At 36.6% G+C, this 16265-nt stretch overlaps 1 protein-coding gene across 2 annotated transcripts in view; it reads left to right on the forward strand.

Annotated features, from left to right (window-relative positions):
* Positions 1-7860, forward strand: part of LOC120344668 (uncharacterized) — a 50891-nt gene extending 43031 nt beyond the window's left edge. For both annotated transcript variants that reach the window (XM_078112886.1, XM_039413966.2), the window contains exons 50-59: positions 643-856; positions 1841-1930; positions 2251-2412; positions 3151-3321; positions 3631-3768; positions 4210-4350; positions 4932-5078; positions 5542-5691; positions 6247-6449; positions 7166-7860. In XM_078112886.1, the coding sequence (XP_077969012.1) occupies positions 643-856; positions 1841-1930; positions 2251-2412; positions 3151-3321; positions 3631-3768; positions 4210-4350; positions 4932-5078; positions 5542-5691; positions 6247-6449; positions 7166-7219 (1470 nt within the window). In that variant the 3' untranslated portion in view covers positions 7220-7860. The remainder of the gene's footprint in view (positions 1-642; positions 857-1840; positions 1931-2250; positions 2413-3150; positions 3322-3630; positions 3769-4209; positions 4351-4931; positions 5079-5541; positions 5692-6246; positions 6450-7165) is intronic.
* Positions 7861-16265: the final 8405 nt, after the last annotated feature.

Consider the following 16265-nt stretch of genomic DNA (forward strand, 5'->3'; position numbering starts at 1 on the left):
TAAGTTAAATTTATATCCAATAATCTCCGTACAGTTTTAAAATAAACATGCTAAACAGTAATGGAAGTTTAAAGGGTATATCATCGCCAATTCTGTGACAATCTGCCAGACCAAGTTTAGACCTTATTATTTGATTTCAATCATTAAAAAATATACTGATGTTAATGATGTGCATACCTTTTCGGCATTTCTATTTAGATTATCACTATAGTTGCTCTCAAGATTTACATAATGATAAGCCACTAAATAGGCACACTATATAGCCACACAGAAGAGGAATTAATTACATATTATTCAAATTGTCAATAAAAATTTTACAACTTTGCTAATATGTGTAAGTCTATTCCAGACCAAAATATAAATAAACAAAAGACAAACATAATCAAGTAATGAATATCAAGTATTTTCAAAATATTTCTATTTTTTTACTGTCGATTGGAGTCTTTCTTTAGGTTAAGTCTTACTTAGTCTAGCCATTTTGCCATATATACTACTCTACATAGACAGTTATAAATAGTAGACGGGCGGGACGACCAAACCATTTTTTTTCAAATTCTGTATCGTTAACTATACTTTCCCTGTTACTTTTTTATAGCTAAGCATCCGAACATAAATAACAGTATGAATTTTATTTATTACCAGAGCTTAACCAACGGGCAAACTACATTCCAATGGTCTGATGGTTCAGCTTTATATTATACCAACTGGGAGACAAACCAACCACAAGAAATTAATGATAACCTGGGATGTGTGGAGATGAGAAATTATGGGACATGGTCTCTTGTGTCACCTTCAGTAATTGGCGATTCTGATTCATGTGACACAAAACGACCATTTGTGTGCAAACATGAGACTTGTGAGTATTCTGTTTTGAAAAAAAAAATACAATTTCTATGAAAATGTTTGATGCTGGATTGTTAGGATATTTTTATGTCCTTTTTGTGTCATGGTCCCACCCAACGTTGGTTTTTGGCAAGTTCATGAACAAATTTTTACTTGTACCATGTAAAAACATGGTGACCGTACATTTGAACCCACGTACATTTGAACCCATACATTTGCACCCGTATATCCGCGGGTTCAATTTATATGAGGATGCTAAAATTTATGGGTTAGGGTTAGTATGGGTTCAAATACCCGGTATAAAATATTCCATAGGTGCAATAGTATGCAGGTGCAATTGTTGTGGGTACAAATGTAATGGAACCTAAAAACACATCAAAGTGCGTTTTATACTGGGACCTGGGACATGAATGTGCCATGAACCTATTATTGTATATATTGCTCTTTATCTTTTGTATTGTACGAGAGTTTTATTTGTATATTTCATGTCTGTTGTCCTACTAAAATGCAGCATACTCCCATACTGCAGTTATACTTTGGGGTGAATGTCGCACATCCATGTCTTAGGCCAGTAAAGTCTTGAAAATGTATCTTTATACTGTTAATTTCTTATGCAGATACTGTTACATTTTTGAAGGATTTAAACATATATACATACATACAATAATTATAGTCCATTTTTATGTTGGAATTTTACTATCATACTGGTGGATTGGGGATGGTTTTGGCAAACTGCCAATCCTATCTTATTCATCAATAAATATTTCATTAAGATGATCTTGACATCATGATTGATAATATTCATCTTTGATACAAAATTAATATCAAAAGTAAAAAATAATATGTTAAAAATAATTACCGGCATGTCCAGCATAGAGTATAATGTATAAAAATCATTACAAAATATCAACTGGTACCAAAATGACACCCCACTATTACACAATTGTTAGGGATTGTTGTTTTTGTAAAGATTTATAGCATCAACATTCCTTTGCAGTAATATTACCAACACCTGGAGATCCAGGCCTTGGCACTTGTGATCCAGAATGGGTTTCCTTTGGAGATTATTGTTATTTTGTAAGACCAGGTAAGAAATGCTAATTTTTAAACAATAACAATAAAATAGTTTGTAAATAATAACAGATCTTATAGAAACCTATCAAGTTTTGGTAGCTAGTTCATTGGCTTAATAGCCTACGGTATGTGTAGTAAAATGACAATTTTTGGCAATGCTTCTTTCACCTTTTCGTGCACTGAAAGTTTAGTAAGCGTGTCTGGTATAAGCTCTTCAAGTCAACATTTTGAGTTGGTTCTTTATTAGTCTTCCTTCACTGGTATATTTGAGAGTCTCAAAGTTTTTATTTTCTCGAATATCTTATAACCAATCTATTTCAACATCAAATTCAGGATATACCAATACTGATCAACGATCATGGGGTGATGCTGATTTGGATTGTCAAAAACGATCTGGATACCTTGTTAGTATTCATAGTGATATTGAGAACAAAGCTATAAAAACATGGGCTGGCGGTAGAAATGTATGGCTTGGATTGAAAAGGAATGCATGGGGTTTGTATAGATGTTTCACTTACTAAAATTTGTAATGCAATTTTATTTTCTATATTTTCCAATAATATTTCTTTCGTTTTTCGAAATAATTTCAACCTCTGATATCTGATTGGGTACTCCTGAAGTATGCGCACCAAGATGTCGCATAACCTTAACTCTAACCTGGTACACAACCTGAGTTCCTAGGTGCACATACTTCAGGAGGTCCTCTGATTATTTATTTTTGTATACAAGACAGGTGCAGTGGTAAATATTTGACATAAAGTTCTAAGAATATAATATTGTCTTAAAATTGATTTACCTATTTTTGGAAACATATTACTGGTACTGGTACCCTGGCAAAATAAGATACATGTCGCTGTAATAATAAAGCCTTTTTGTTTTTAAATGAGATTTTGTAAAATTTATTAATTTGAATTACCGATATTTTATTGTTTTAATTATATGACAAAGTCATAATTACTAATCAACCAATCAAAAGAATTGCTAAATTCCCCAACCTTATTCCAGCAACAGATGAATTTTTGTAATGAATTTTGTTTCTTGAATCCAAATGTTGAATCCAAAAAATTATTTCAAAGACTATATGTTTAAGCGGATGTCTGAAATAATCAATGTCAATGTGGATTTTTGAACATTTTAAAATTAGATGCTATTTTTAGAACATCTTTATAGTTAAATTTGAAGCATTTTAAATAATTTTAGATATTACGAGTAATTTTGAAATTTTTATCGTAGGTGGATGGGAATGGACTGATGACACCCCATTGTCATATGTTTATTGGAAAGATGGTGAACCAAACAATGTAGGTGAAACAGGAGAACAATGTACTGAAATGTATAGCACTGGTTATTGGAATGATGCAATTTGCTCAAACTTACGAGGATATGTCTGCAAGAAACATAAATGTAAGTAGTAACTGAATATTTCGTACAGTTAATGTTTGACATTAAAATCTTTATTTAATTGCCCAGAAATAGATTTATTGATTGACCAATATAAGTGTCTAATAGCCTTTAGTGTAACGTATTTCTAGCAATTTGAGAGCTACTTTTCGAATCACAAAAAGACTCAAGTTAGCTTAGAATTGATACTTCAAAATGGTTGACTTGATAAAATAGGATTTCAGTTGCTTCAGCTCTTATTAGATTTCTAGTACAAATGTAATGAATCACTGTCGTTACTAACTTATTAATTATGAAACTGATCCAATTTAGCTTATAGTCATTGCTCATTTGATGCTTCTCAACGAACTGATTGTGGCTATGATGGCATAAATGAATATGAATGTTTGGAAAGAGGTTGTTGTTGGGATCCAACCGATTCTTCTCAACTAACGTGTTACTATTCAAGATGTAAGTAATATTTGGCAGCAACTTTTTTAATTACTAGGACAACACTCACCCGTTATCAAATGCTATACATTCATACTCATCGAATTCCTCAATGTAGAAAGTGAACAAATTAAAGTATTTATAATTTTCCCAGAATTGAATCTCAATATTTATTTTCAATAATTATTGTGCAGACAATAGGCATATACATTTGAATTTTTATCTGTAATCTTTGAAACATTGTCAACTACATTAAGAACACCAACAACGATCTAAAAAAATGATCTATCAAGACAAACTGTGTCCAATGATATGACAATGGGACTTGTTACAGTATTATGTTACAACTTTATTTGTGTGCATGTGCGATATGCTCAACTGAAGCATATTTGAATTGATGGCCCATTTTATGTTTTTCCTTTCCATCCAATCTTTTATATTACGAAATACCCCCATTTTCAGATGACGCTGAATGTTTGGAGAAAGGCGGAGCTTGCAAAGATTACAGACATAATGTCTGCGATCTTGGTTATGAACAAAATTTATGCAGTGGCAATAATCATAACAGATGTTGTTTTTCATGTGCCGCCAATGACGATACTTGTAAAAGTTTTTTTGTTTTGCTTTGGAATATACATATTATATAAATTCTATGTTTAAATAATATTCAAAAGTTGAATATGCCTTTTTGTGCATGATGGCATTGTGGTCAGTGTTTTGACCCAACTATGTCCGTACAACAGAATAGATAATTTTAGATTCAGGCTTAGTTTACTTCACCAGTCAACAGGCCACTCTAATAAGATATATTAGATTAAATAGTTTATTTCAAGTCATAAATTATACCACCTCAGTAACTGGCTGTTTATTATTGCTTATTTGAAGCTTTGTTTGGAAGGATGGCTTTTGATCTAATAGAAAATACTCTACTATGAAATTGAAACTTTCACCTCATTGAACTTAAATTAAGTAGTCCATATCAATACATTCATTATGGTATACATGCTTCAAAGTTCCATTTTGTAAATTTGACCAATTTACTGGGTAGTTGGATAGTTTTCAATAACATAAGCTATAGAGGTTTGTGCTTTGAACCTAAAATTGCACTTTCATTGTACTATTAAATGCGACCTTTTTTGTCTTCAATTTTTTTTAAATGTGTTCTTTTTGCACTTGTTACTTAGGTAATGACCAGGTTGATGGTTGGGAGGAAGACGATGGCCCATGTCAAAGTCAAATGTCGGGAAATTGCCAGTATAATTCTAATTATTGTGATGGATTATATTATAGTGGATACTGTGGTGGACCATCTGAACGACAATGTTGTTCTAGTAAGTTAAACAATAATCCCGGGAGTTGAACCAAATAGCAATTTCATGATTAATATGTTTCTAACATGGATCAACTAGTAGTCTATACTAGGTCAAGAAATATAGATATAATTCAACACGTTAATGTAACACTATATAATAATAACAAATACAAAAATGTTGCTGATTTTTGTTGTGGTGTTCTAACATGGATCAACTAGTAGTCTATACTAGGTCAAGAAATATAGGTATAATTCAACACCTTAATGTAACACTATATAATAATAACAAATACAAAAATGTTGCTGATTTTTGTTGTGGTGTAAATTTCAAATAGAAAAAACTCTTGGAAAATTTTGTTATCAGCACTGCACTTGTATGTCAGTTGTCAAAAATGAATCGGCGTATGGCATAGATAGCAGCATCAAACACGATAACACTTTTTATTCCAGTGACAGTGACTAACGTTTTGTACTATTTTTAGACAAGTTCCCACCAACTGATAAACCACCACTGACAGAGCCACATGATACTGAACCTCCACGTACCGATGAAGGACCCAAAACAACGGAACCCACAAACACTCCAGTGACAACTAAACGAGTAACGACTACAACTGAAAGTGCTATCCAACGTAAGTCTGTTAGTTAGTGACTGTTTCAAAAACTGTTGTTCAAAGGAAAATTTTTACTATTTCACATTTTGAGAAATCATTCATTGAAATCTGATATATATATATACAACTACGTCCCCAGTTTATTTTAGAGTCCAAGTTTTCTATCTTTCTATAACTCACTCCTCAGTGTTTATTTTTATCAATTATTTTGTCACCTGTTATGCTGATTATAGAGTCGAAATAAATTTATGTTTATACCCTATCCACACTTTGTTGAGTCATAATAGCATCTTAAGTCTCCATATAGCTCGACTAATTTTTCACTAGAACATTATCGAACTTTGTGAGATATAGATGTGTACTATTAACTTTAATTTCATCGTATCATTGTAAGCAAGATATTATATATATTCGACAATATAAAGAATATTGAACAAAAGATGAAAAGATCATTCACAATGCATTTTATAAAATCCACAGTTTGTTGGCTAAATGTTCGGAGCTGACATAAAAGCTAATCTTAATATTATGTTTTCGAAATGCCTGAATACACATCGGCTCATATTTTTTCAGCGGAAAGTGGACTGAGTGGCGGAGCCATTGCTGGTATTGTCATAACTGTTGTCTTCCTTGTGGCTGGGGCTGGTGCAGCTTTTTATTTCCACAAACAAGGAACTGGATTCTCTGGATATAATTCGTTCATGCCATCATTCAATAAAAAAGAAGAATATGGAAGCGAAGGGGGTGGATTTGACAATCCAATTGTTTTTACCAAAGTATGTTTTATTTAGAAATATATAAGTAATTTGGGAATTATGAATTTATACATTTACATGAGATGTCTCACAACTTCTTTCTCAGTAGACCCTTAAGCTAGCAGTGGACGGATTCCATGTCTGTAATAATATTCTTCTTCAAATAGTTTTGTGAAGTTAGCGAGTTACATTTACTTGTTAGCCTATCTATAGTGTAAAGTAGTGTGAAAATGTCAATTTTAATATCAATGGACATTTTCAAAACTCGGGAGTTGCCACCGGTATTTACACCTGCCCTTTGTGGTGCTATTCGACAGCACAAATAGGTATCATAATGAGAAAAAATAAGTATTTTTTTTTATTTAAATCTTGCTAATATGCTAAATAACGCTATTTGAATTCAAATAACTTTCACAAATGTCCAAACACGGAAATATGTTTGTATTGATTACTGTATATTATTCCTGGCATTTCATATATGAAAATTATTGTTGATATGAAATAAGCTCTATCTTCTAGTAGAAATTTCTAAATGACTCAGCATAGTTGCAATACTCTTAACAGTCATATTTGGTTAGCAGTTTCATCAATAGTTTTTGTTCTAGTTGAAAATGTCCTGTCATTGAGGGGGATGAAAAGATTTGAGTGCCCTAATTATCATTTGATCCCAGTCTCCTCCATTGAATCGAATTTAAATGTGACATATAACCTGTTTTATTATGTTAATATTTTCTCAGGACTCTGCTGATGTTGGAGGAATAAGCGACGACATGGGTGCAAGTAATGCTTAAGCTGTAAACTTTTATGCAATAATATTGCCAATTTCGAATTATGTTGTATCATTTTAAAATTCTTTGTTTGTTTTATTTATACAGGCTAGAATTTATTTTGGTTTACTTTTGCTCACTGAATACAGTACTGGTCTAGCATTGGTTCATTAAAGGCTTCATACATTAAATTGTGTAACACACAATTTTGGCATTGTTACAGTACACTGTAATAGGCTTTCTCATTTGGCTCTCTAATTGCGTTTCCGTTCCCAGATTCGCAATTTTTGTTTTAAAAGGTTGGATGGGTTTTAGAATATTGTATCACAGAATCATTCACCTTTGAATAGGTGCCATTTTTTTTTAATTATATTTCCAATCTTTCAATCCCATGTTATTGACTTATCCCGTTCCAGATGTTTTTCACTATGTAGATGGATACATTCTTGATGTGGGTTTCGCATACGCTTTTCACGTGCAACACACTTAATAACTCTTGTTGGCTTCTGCGGTAGATAAATCACCTTTAACTCCATTTTTATTTTTTTATGTTCGAACGGTAATCTTGAGTTTCCATTGGTGACCATCATAAATTCTTGTCTGTCATTATTTCAATTTCGTAATCAACCCAACTCTTATGCAATAAAATTCTTTCATGATTTCTACTTTGTGTGTATTTATGATGAGTGAAGTTGTTTATCGCTTGCTAAAACAATAAATAACGCTAAAGACGGTTCGGCGGTATGGCGCATCGTGCTAAGCGTTGCGAATACGCTCGCCACCACACCTCTGACAACCTTGATCTCACACCCGACATGGACTGGTAACCGGACGAGAAGCGGTTCGCCACATGATTAGGCCACCGTATCGGCTTTCTCTACCCGGTAATATATATAAATCCTTTTCTGCCCAGTAATGTTTACCAAGTCTGGTACAAAATATACTAATTTCATGCACAGCTTGTGTAACAAATACTAATAAACATAACGATCGCTCGACGACAACAACTTAACAATTCATTCGAATATGCCATTGCTAAATGAACGTTACCCGTATGGTACCGGTATGGGGGCTCTGGGAGTATGTGTGCCAAGATGACGCACAACCTGAACCCTAACCTGGTTCACATACTATGTTCAGGTTGTGCACCATCTTGGTACACATACTTCGGGAGCACCCCGGTATATAATGGCATTGTGTTGTAACCATTGCCTACGAAATATAATTGTGAAGCGAAACACAAGCCGATTCTGGAATCAGATTTGAGTAAAGCATATATGGCAAAGTTCGAAAATAGCACTAATGATTATTGTAGATCTGGGCTTCGACTTTTTTACGTAATTTGGCATTCTTTCTCAACACTCAACAGACAATGAGTATTGAGATATTTTGGTTGTACATGGTATAATTGGGTGGAGGTCCGGTATCTCGAAAAATATTGGGAACGCGAATCCGTTTAACTCCTTATGCCATATATGAGATAGCGCAGTGATTGTCAACCTTCTTACCCCGGAGTGCGGGTAACATCGAATGAATGGTTCACGGACCGACAACACAATATTGGAATAATTTAAACACAAAATAATAGCCTGTACTTTAGTAGCATACTGCAATGTCGGTACAGACCATGCGTCTAGATCAGTGGTTCTTAAACTGGGATGCGCGCCCCCCTCGGGGGGAGTGGGGGGCGTGAGATGCTTTTAGGTCGCGACAGGTCACAAGATGAAATCGAAAATTTCCATGCAACGTCTCCTGAAACTGTCTTCGGTTCGTTAAAAATGCCTGATTTTTCACGATATAATACCCTTTTTTTGTCCCGCAATATTCAATCTATGACAACTAACAGGATTTTGAAATGTCTCTCTATTTTACTTCATTTATGTTCAAGGTAGCTCGCGGTTGCGGCTACTCATGACAAAATAAACTCATTACAGATCTAAAATACCACATCAATGCAAAATGCAATCGCAAACGTCATTAGGGACTTTATTTTTCAGCGCTCAAGGGCCGGGAAAAGTCCACATGCATAATTACTATTAACATTTGAACGGCTTTTTTTATGCTACAAATCTACATAAATTCATTTGCACTTCTCTATTGTGTAAACTGTAGTTTGACCTGGTGGTTGTCCAAAGGTATTGGTAGTGAATTTTAGAGACGTTAGGCAAGCCAAGAAGTCTGTAATTGTTGTGCATTTTCAACACACAGTAATTATTTTTGCATTGCTCAATAGTAAAGTAAACGATTGAAATTTTACTTGTCGTGAACGTATATGCAGAAAATACCTTAAAGCGCAAAGAGTATACATTTATTGCGTGTTTAGTTTTACATAAAACTTAAGTTGACTTCACCAGGTATTGCAAACTGAGCGGAAAAAAGAGAATGTATGATGACCAGTATTTGTGTATGGCTTTATACATACGACAATAGAAGGCGAAATTGTACCCCGATGCGTTTTATACCTATAATCAATCTGAGCAATGACGCTATGAGACCAACACCCCTACAGCGCCATCTTATTATAAAGCAACCTGCCCAAAAAGTTTAAGAACCACTGGTCTAGATTCTGGAAAAAATCACAAATCTCCAAAAACAGTTAAAACAACGAACTGTCAATTAGACGTTAATTTACATTTACGTGGCAGAAGAAAACGTTTGGTTCATTACTTTTCTTCAGAGACAAATACCTTCTTAAAATCGTGAGCGTCTTATTAGTATTTTAATGTGGATTGAACGCTGGATACAATACCAGTTTCACTTGATTTTACTAATAAAACGATCATTTGAAAACGAAATTAGAAAATCATAGTATTTCTGCTCTTTGTTTAATGAACTATTCATTTTGTCTTAATTCCACGATACTGATGTAACATTGTTAGGTTATGCGAAGGCGATATGGTCTAGATCTAGACCAGGGGTCACCAACGCGTTGCCCGCGGGCACCAAGTCGCCCGCGAAGACCATAGGAATCACCCGCAGGTCTGTTCAAAACTAAGCTTAATAACGGCGCTTATGAGTAAGCTACATCAATTAAATTTTGTCCTGCTATTCTTGTATAAATCACACTTATATGGGAACTGGGAATGACACTATATTATTATTGTAACCATCAACCTGATTTTTAGTTGACCTCGGTAATGTGACGGGTTAAATATTAATCTTCGAATTATGACATCACACTGATATCAATTTCCACGAAACCGCGCTTTATTTTGTCCGTTGGTTTGTGGAGCAGCAATAATACAATAATTGAAAAAACAATAAAAAATCCCAGCTATATTTTTACCACCATGAAGACAGCCTGCATGTGTCTCATTAGTGGGGCGATTGTAGCGACGGCAAAGCGAAAAGATATTTTACATCTTGTCACGCAATCTACCGCGCTAACTATCCACTCACTCACTGCTCAGCGCAGTACAGGCAGAAAAAATTCGCGTTTCAAATCATACAGCAATCCTATTTTACAAGACCATTGTCTGGTTCCACCTATCTTTGTGAATCAACATTTTTGACATAAACTCAGGATAGGATGGGATTTAGTCCAGTGGCGGCGCGTGGTCACTTTGACAACCGGGGCAAGCTACTGCGGGACCAAGCACCCCCATCTACGGGGACAGGATGAGCGCTGTAAGTTCTCCCATCATTTTATGAGTATAAAAACCATTCCATCGGTAACAACCAATCGGCAAAAGCGACAATTTTTAGCGATAAGAAAGTGTCTTTAAAACCGGTCCAAGTCAAGGGATTAATAAATATAGACATAGTATATTTTGAAACCTCTTTCAAAAGGAAAGGCAATATTTACCCAGATAAATACAATGACATATTAACAGAAACTTCGGGAAAGCAGACAAAACCTAAAATAAGGTTTAAAACGTTACTATGGAGAAAGGTAAGGTAATGCAAAGATAAGGACATGCGTCGCTCACTCATAGATATATATGCTGCTAGACTTCTACTGCTTGAATACATATGCAACACGCCGCGGTTTCTTGGAAGTAAAATGCTCAATAACGCGCTGATTAAAGTCATGCATCCCAGAAATAACGTCTCTGTGAATGGATAAAACAGCCAAGGAATTTAATCTATCTTGCTTCATTGTGTTTCTGAGATACGTTTTAATACGCTTCAGCGTGCTGAATGTTCGCTCTGCGTCGGCGGAAGAAATAGGCGTCGTCAAATTGATGTCCAGAAATTTTGCAGACGCCGCAAAGGTAGTTACTAGAGTGTTATCTATGAGGAACCCATAGAGCGCGCAAGTTGATGTGGTGTTCAAAAAAGTTTGATTGGTGTATATACATCGCAATTCATTTTCCAATTTACAAACGTTTATCATGGGGTAAAATTTGGAGACAGTAGCCAACAAATGGATGGGAAATTGACGTGCAAATTTTGAAAAATTTTTGGGGTTCATCAAAGAGAACGCGGCAAGGTGTTCAGTGCGCAGACGATCGCCTATTTGATTCACCAGAATGTCACAGCATTCCTTTGCAGACAAAATCAAACGCTGCGTTGTTTGCCCGCGGCGTAAAGAAGCACACCATGTGTCGTCGTATTTTATTGTTTCCCGGATACGAGATACAGCATCGCAGAAGTCTGAAATACACGACTGCACAGACGCTCCATCCATTAGCCTTGACTGCAATGCGCCGTATAATACATCCACGTGATAGAATATTGTGGAGAAAAAAGCGAGAAAAAATGAAAACTCACCATCTTCTAGCAGACGCTTTAGACCTGCCGCCTCCCTTACAGAGCGTTCGTCCCAAACCGGAGAGCTCTGAATGCCATTGAAACACTCAATGAGCTCAGACCTAATTTCGGACACGCCCTGCACCACGCGTGATTGGAAGTTCCAACGTGTTGGTGCACAAGCTGGGAGACGGCGGCTACATATCTGGCGAAGGAGGTCAGAGCGCTTCGGCGAAACGGAAAAAAATGAAGAAAACCCCGAAACATTTGCAAAAAATATACGGACGAGAGGGGTATCAAGACACATATTTTTAATAACGAGGTTAAATTGGTGTGCATAACAATGTAAAAAATGCGCATGAGGAAAATCTTCTTTTATATAAACTTGAACACCATGTTTCGACCCACTCATGACTGCCGCGCCGTCATAAGTTTGAGCTATCAATTTTGACTTCGCGTTGTAAGGCTGTAACACTTCTTTCAGTACAGCCGATATCCCGCAAGCCGTGCGATCAACGATTGGTACAAAGCTGTGAAATCTCTCGGCAGGTTTACCATCTTTCACAAACCGAAAAATCACAGCCAGTTGGGAAACGCACGTGATGTCAGTTGTCTCGTCAGACTGAATCGAAAGGAACTGGCAATTCTCAATTTCCAGAGCCAAATGTTAAAAATAAATTTTATACATTGAGTCGAGCAAATCATTTTGGATATCCTTAGATGTCCCTTTCGAAACAGTTGCGGCATCAAGATGATCTCTCAATACTGTATCTAGGGATGCGGTGTATTCCACCATATCCAAAAATACCCCTCTATTAGAAGAGCCAGCCCGTTCATCGTGCCCACGGAGGGACAGCTCATGACAACCAATGAACTTCAAAACATCTATCAATCGACCGAGAACATGGCGGTTTTTCTCGACGTTTTGGTTGTGCCGACGAATAGAAACCGCGCGTCCTTCATCCAACTGTGCTGCAATATTAACATTTCCGAATGTTCGGTATTTTACTGCATTGTCCAGATGCTCCATAGAAGATTGATGATCCCTGGCACGCTCAGAAAAAAGTTTAAGATCTCTAGAACCAAATTTACACCAACGTGAGTCACGAGCGGTAGCAAAAAGTAGGCGATAAAAACAAAAAAGTGCATTTTTGTCCTCGCTGTAACACAACCATTCGTGTTTTTTATACCAAGTTTCTGCGCAGAATGTACGCCGACGCTTTCCTCCGTCATGGGATTGTTCCAGTGAACAATTTTTTGGTTGATAAGGCCCAAGACGTTGTACCTCTAATTTTTGTTCCAGCGGCAGCTGCGAAAACGGAGTGCGAAGTAGCGCATCAACCTTATTCATTATGAGGTCTAAGGCTAAGAAATGCGAAGCCGGAAAGAAGTGAGGAGCTCAAAAGGAATGTGGAAAATCGAAAGCAAATGGACTAAAGGTCTCTAACTGATTCAAATAGCGAAACAAGCGACAAAAACGAAGGCGAGGAAACTATCAACTCTTCAAGCAACCAACGAACGAGAAGGAATGCGTGAATATGTCAACACGTTGTTGTAAGAAACGTCGGCATTGTGTCGTCATAAATTCGGGGCTAGCCCCGATGATTTAGTAAAAGAAACAGGAAACAAACGAGACAAATGCGGCGAGTGGAAGATAAAAGAGAGAATACGATATACAATGAGCAACCGGGGCAAAATCGGCGTCGCCCCGTCGACGTTCGGCGAAGGCTTTGCGAGCGAAAAATGAACCATGTCGGGAGAATATGGCTAGTGTAGACAGTCTGTGCAACCGATATTGAGGTATTTTTCGAATCTTTTTTATTATACCGAAAAAACAACCGGGGCATTGCCCCGGTTGGCCCTATTGACGCGCCGCCACTGGGATTTACATAGTTATTCCGAGGAAGAAGATAGTCGATAAGACGGCTTCACATATGGCGAACCACGTCCTCTCGTCCTGTTACCATTTCACGTCGGGTTTGGGATTAGCTAGTTATTAGTTTTCGGAAGCATGAACTTGATGACGAAGGGAGTCGTAACCAGCGGTTACCACCCAACGCCGGCGAGGAGTCCAGAATACCTCTTGCACATAACTATTCCCGCGTGGTATTCTAACCTGCGAACTTAACGTTCTTAACGCTTAGCACGATGGTCCACACCGCCGCGACTCACTTCGACAGGAACAAACACGGAACACGCCTCACTGATGAAAATCTGCAAGACACGCTCAGAGTTACAGTGTCAAGTTACACGTCGGAGTACAACACTCTGTAACATTTGATAGTACAACTGTTAAGTCCATTTTTATCTTAGACTTGTGCAGTGTTTGTAAATAATCCAGGTACATTGTGGTTTCCTCGGATATTATAGTAGTGATCACTTTGAAATCAATTTGGAAACATTCAGTTTTGATATTGAAGTGTTATTGATAGAAATTTATTTGATACTTGTTATAATCGTTTTATTTCCAAAGTTTATCAGTGTCTCTACTTGACTAAATACCAGTAATTATCAATATTTGAAGCTTAATCGACCAAACTGACTTTTTAGAAGGGTACATTGAACTGGTAGCCCGCAGCTTGATCTGTACCCAGGAAGTAGCCATCGGCCTCGAAAAGGTTGGTGACCCCTGGTCTAGACTCTAGAGCAGGGGTTCCCAAACTTATTTGGCCGCGGGCCAAATATTCAAGGCGAGGATACTCGCGGGCCAGTAAAGCGAGATGACCAAAAAAGCCCGACGTAAAGGCTGGGGTTCAGGACGTTCCCTGAGAAAATTTTGAAAAATAGGCACCAAAATAGGCTGCAAGATTGATTTTAGATACACCCAGTATCGCAGTTTGTTATGTAATAAAATTCATAAGTATAATAGTTGGGTGATGGAATACCCGAGGAATAACAAGCACGACTTTCAAAAAGGATTTGTAACTGATAGCGACTAATGAAGTTACTTGCTCATCTGGAGTACGGCTTCGTATAAATGTCTACTCATATCATGGTCAAGTTTATTTTTTCCATCCAGTAAAAATAACAAACGAAATTATGAAAAAAGTAAAATTGACACACATTTTACTGGGAAGGGAAATCGCTGGTAACTGTTTATCAGGCAGCGACACCCAAGGTTTGTTATCTAATTAAATTTGTAGTTGAAGTTTATAAAACACTGTTATCTCTGGTGAGTATGGTTTTTGCAGTTGTACTACCAATATTATCCACTGACACAGAGGTTGAGATTGACCCCAGAGATAAGAGATGACCCCAGATAGCGACTCATGTTTTTTTTTTGTTAAACAAAAAAACGTCTCAATGTATATGAATATTAAAAAAAAAACGAATAGCCAACATAGTTTACTTGTATTTTTGTAGATACGTGTAATTGGGGTTTGCTCGAAAACTGATGTTCAAAACGTGGCTCCAATTTGTTACATTGTATTTGCAATACCTCACTCTAAGTCTGTCAGTCTGGACCGTAGTTTATAACAGGAATAGAACAAGAATAGCTTGTTGGCAAAGAATACAAATCGCTGAAGTTTGATTCTTTTCAATAAAGAAATAAGAACGCTGCCATTTATCCGAAAAACGCCTGTTTTCAGTGTCTAGTTTTCGTTTTTGTGACATCTTCAAGCTTCCTTAATATAGGGCTGATACGTGATACCTAAAAGACTGCCGTACGCAATCCTAATACCGGTACGTAAGTTAAGATACTGGTATAATTGAATTGTTACGATTTACACGTGCTTAAATTGTGATAATGACGTAACAATTGGCGGCATCTAAGACATAAAAGAATGAACGCATTTAAATTGTTAAACGTGTTAGTATTTATTCACGGTTATAGTTTCACTAATGTTCGGCGGGCCATTTGAAATCGTCTCGCGGGCCGCAATTGGCCCGCGGGCCGCGGTTTGGGAACCTGCTCTAGAGATACATGTGGCCAGCTTTTTTCGTAACTTGTTCTTTTCGGCAACCAAGTGTTTGCGTTAGCAAACAATGAAATTTCCCACAGGCCGACGTTTGGGACGCTGTACTGGTGCCTGAGCAGTAAATTAGTACTATTCTCATATTAGATAGAAACAACAGGAAATCGAAACCCTTGGTTCCAAAGTATCGAGAGTTTAATATGTTGCCACAAACCTTTAGATTTGTAAGATGACATCAGCGAGTATGCTCACAACCCGCTCACGTATGCGTAAGTCGGGCAGGTACTCAAATTTAAATGTATTTGACAATCTGCTTCGAGCATGGCATGTCCGTTTCCTCACTTATTCGTGAAAATAATTGGTTTCGCTGTTTCATTATCTAAAATATACAAATTCTTCTGCTCTGCGAAATATTCCAAATGTAGAAATAGCGATAAAAAAATCAATAATTTGAACCCTGC

The sequence above is a fragment of the Styela clava genome, chromosome 5 (genome assembly GCF_964204865.1).
Source record: "Styela clava chromosome 5, kaStyClav1.hap1.2, whole genome shotgun sequence".
NCBI classification, from domain to species: domain Eukaryota; kingdom Metazoa; phylum Chordata; class Ascidiacea; order Stolidobranchia; family Styelidae; genus Styela; species Styela clava.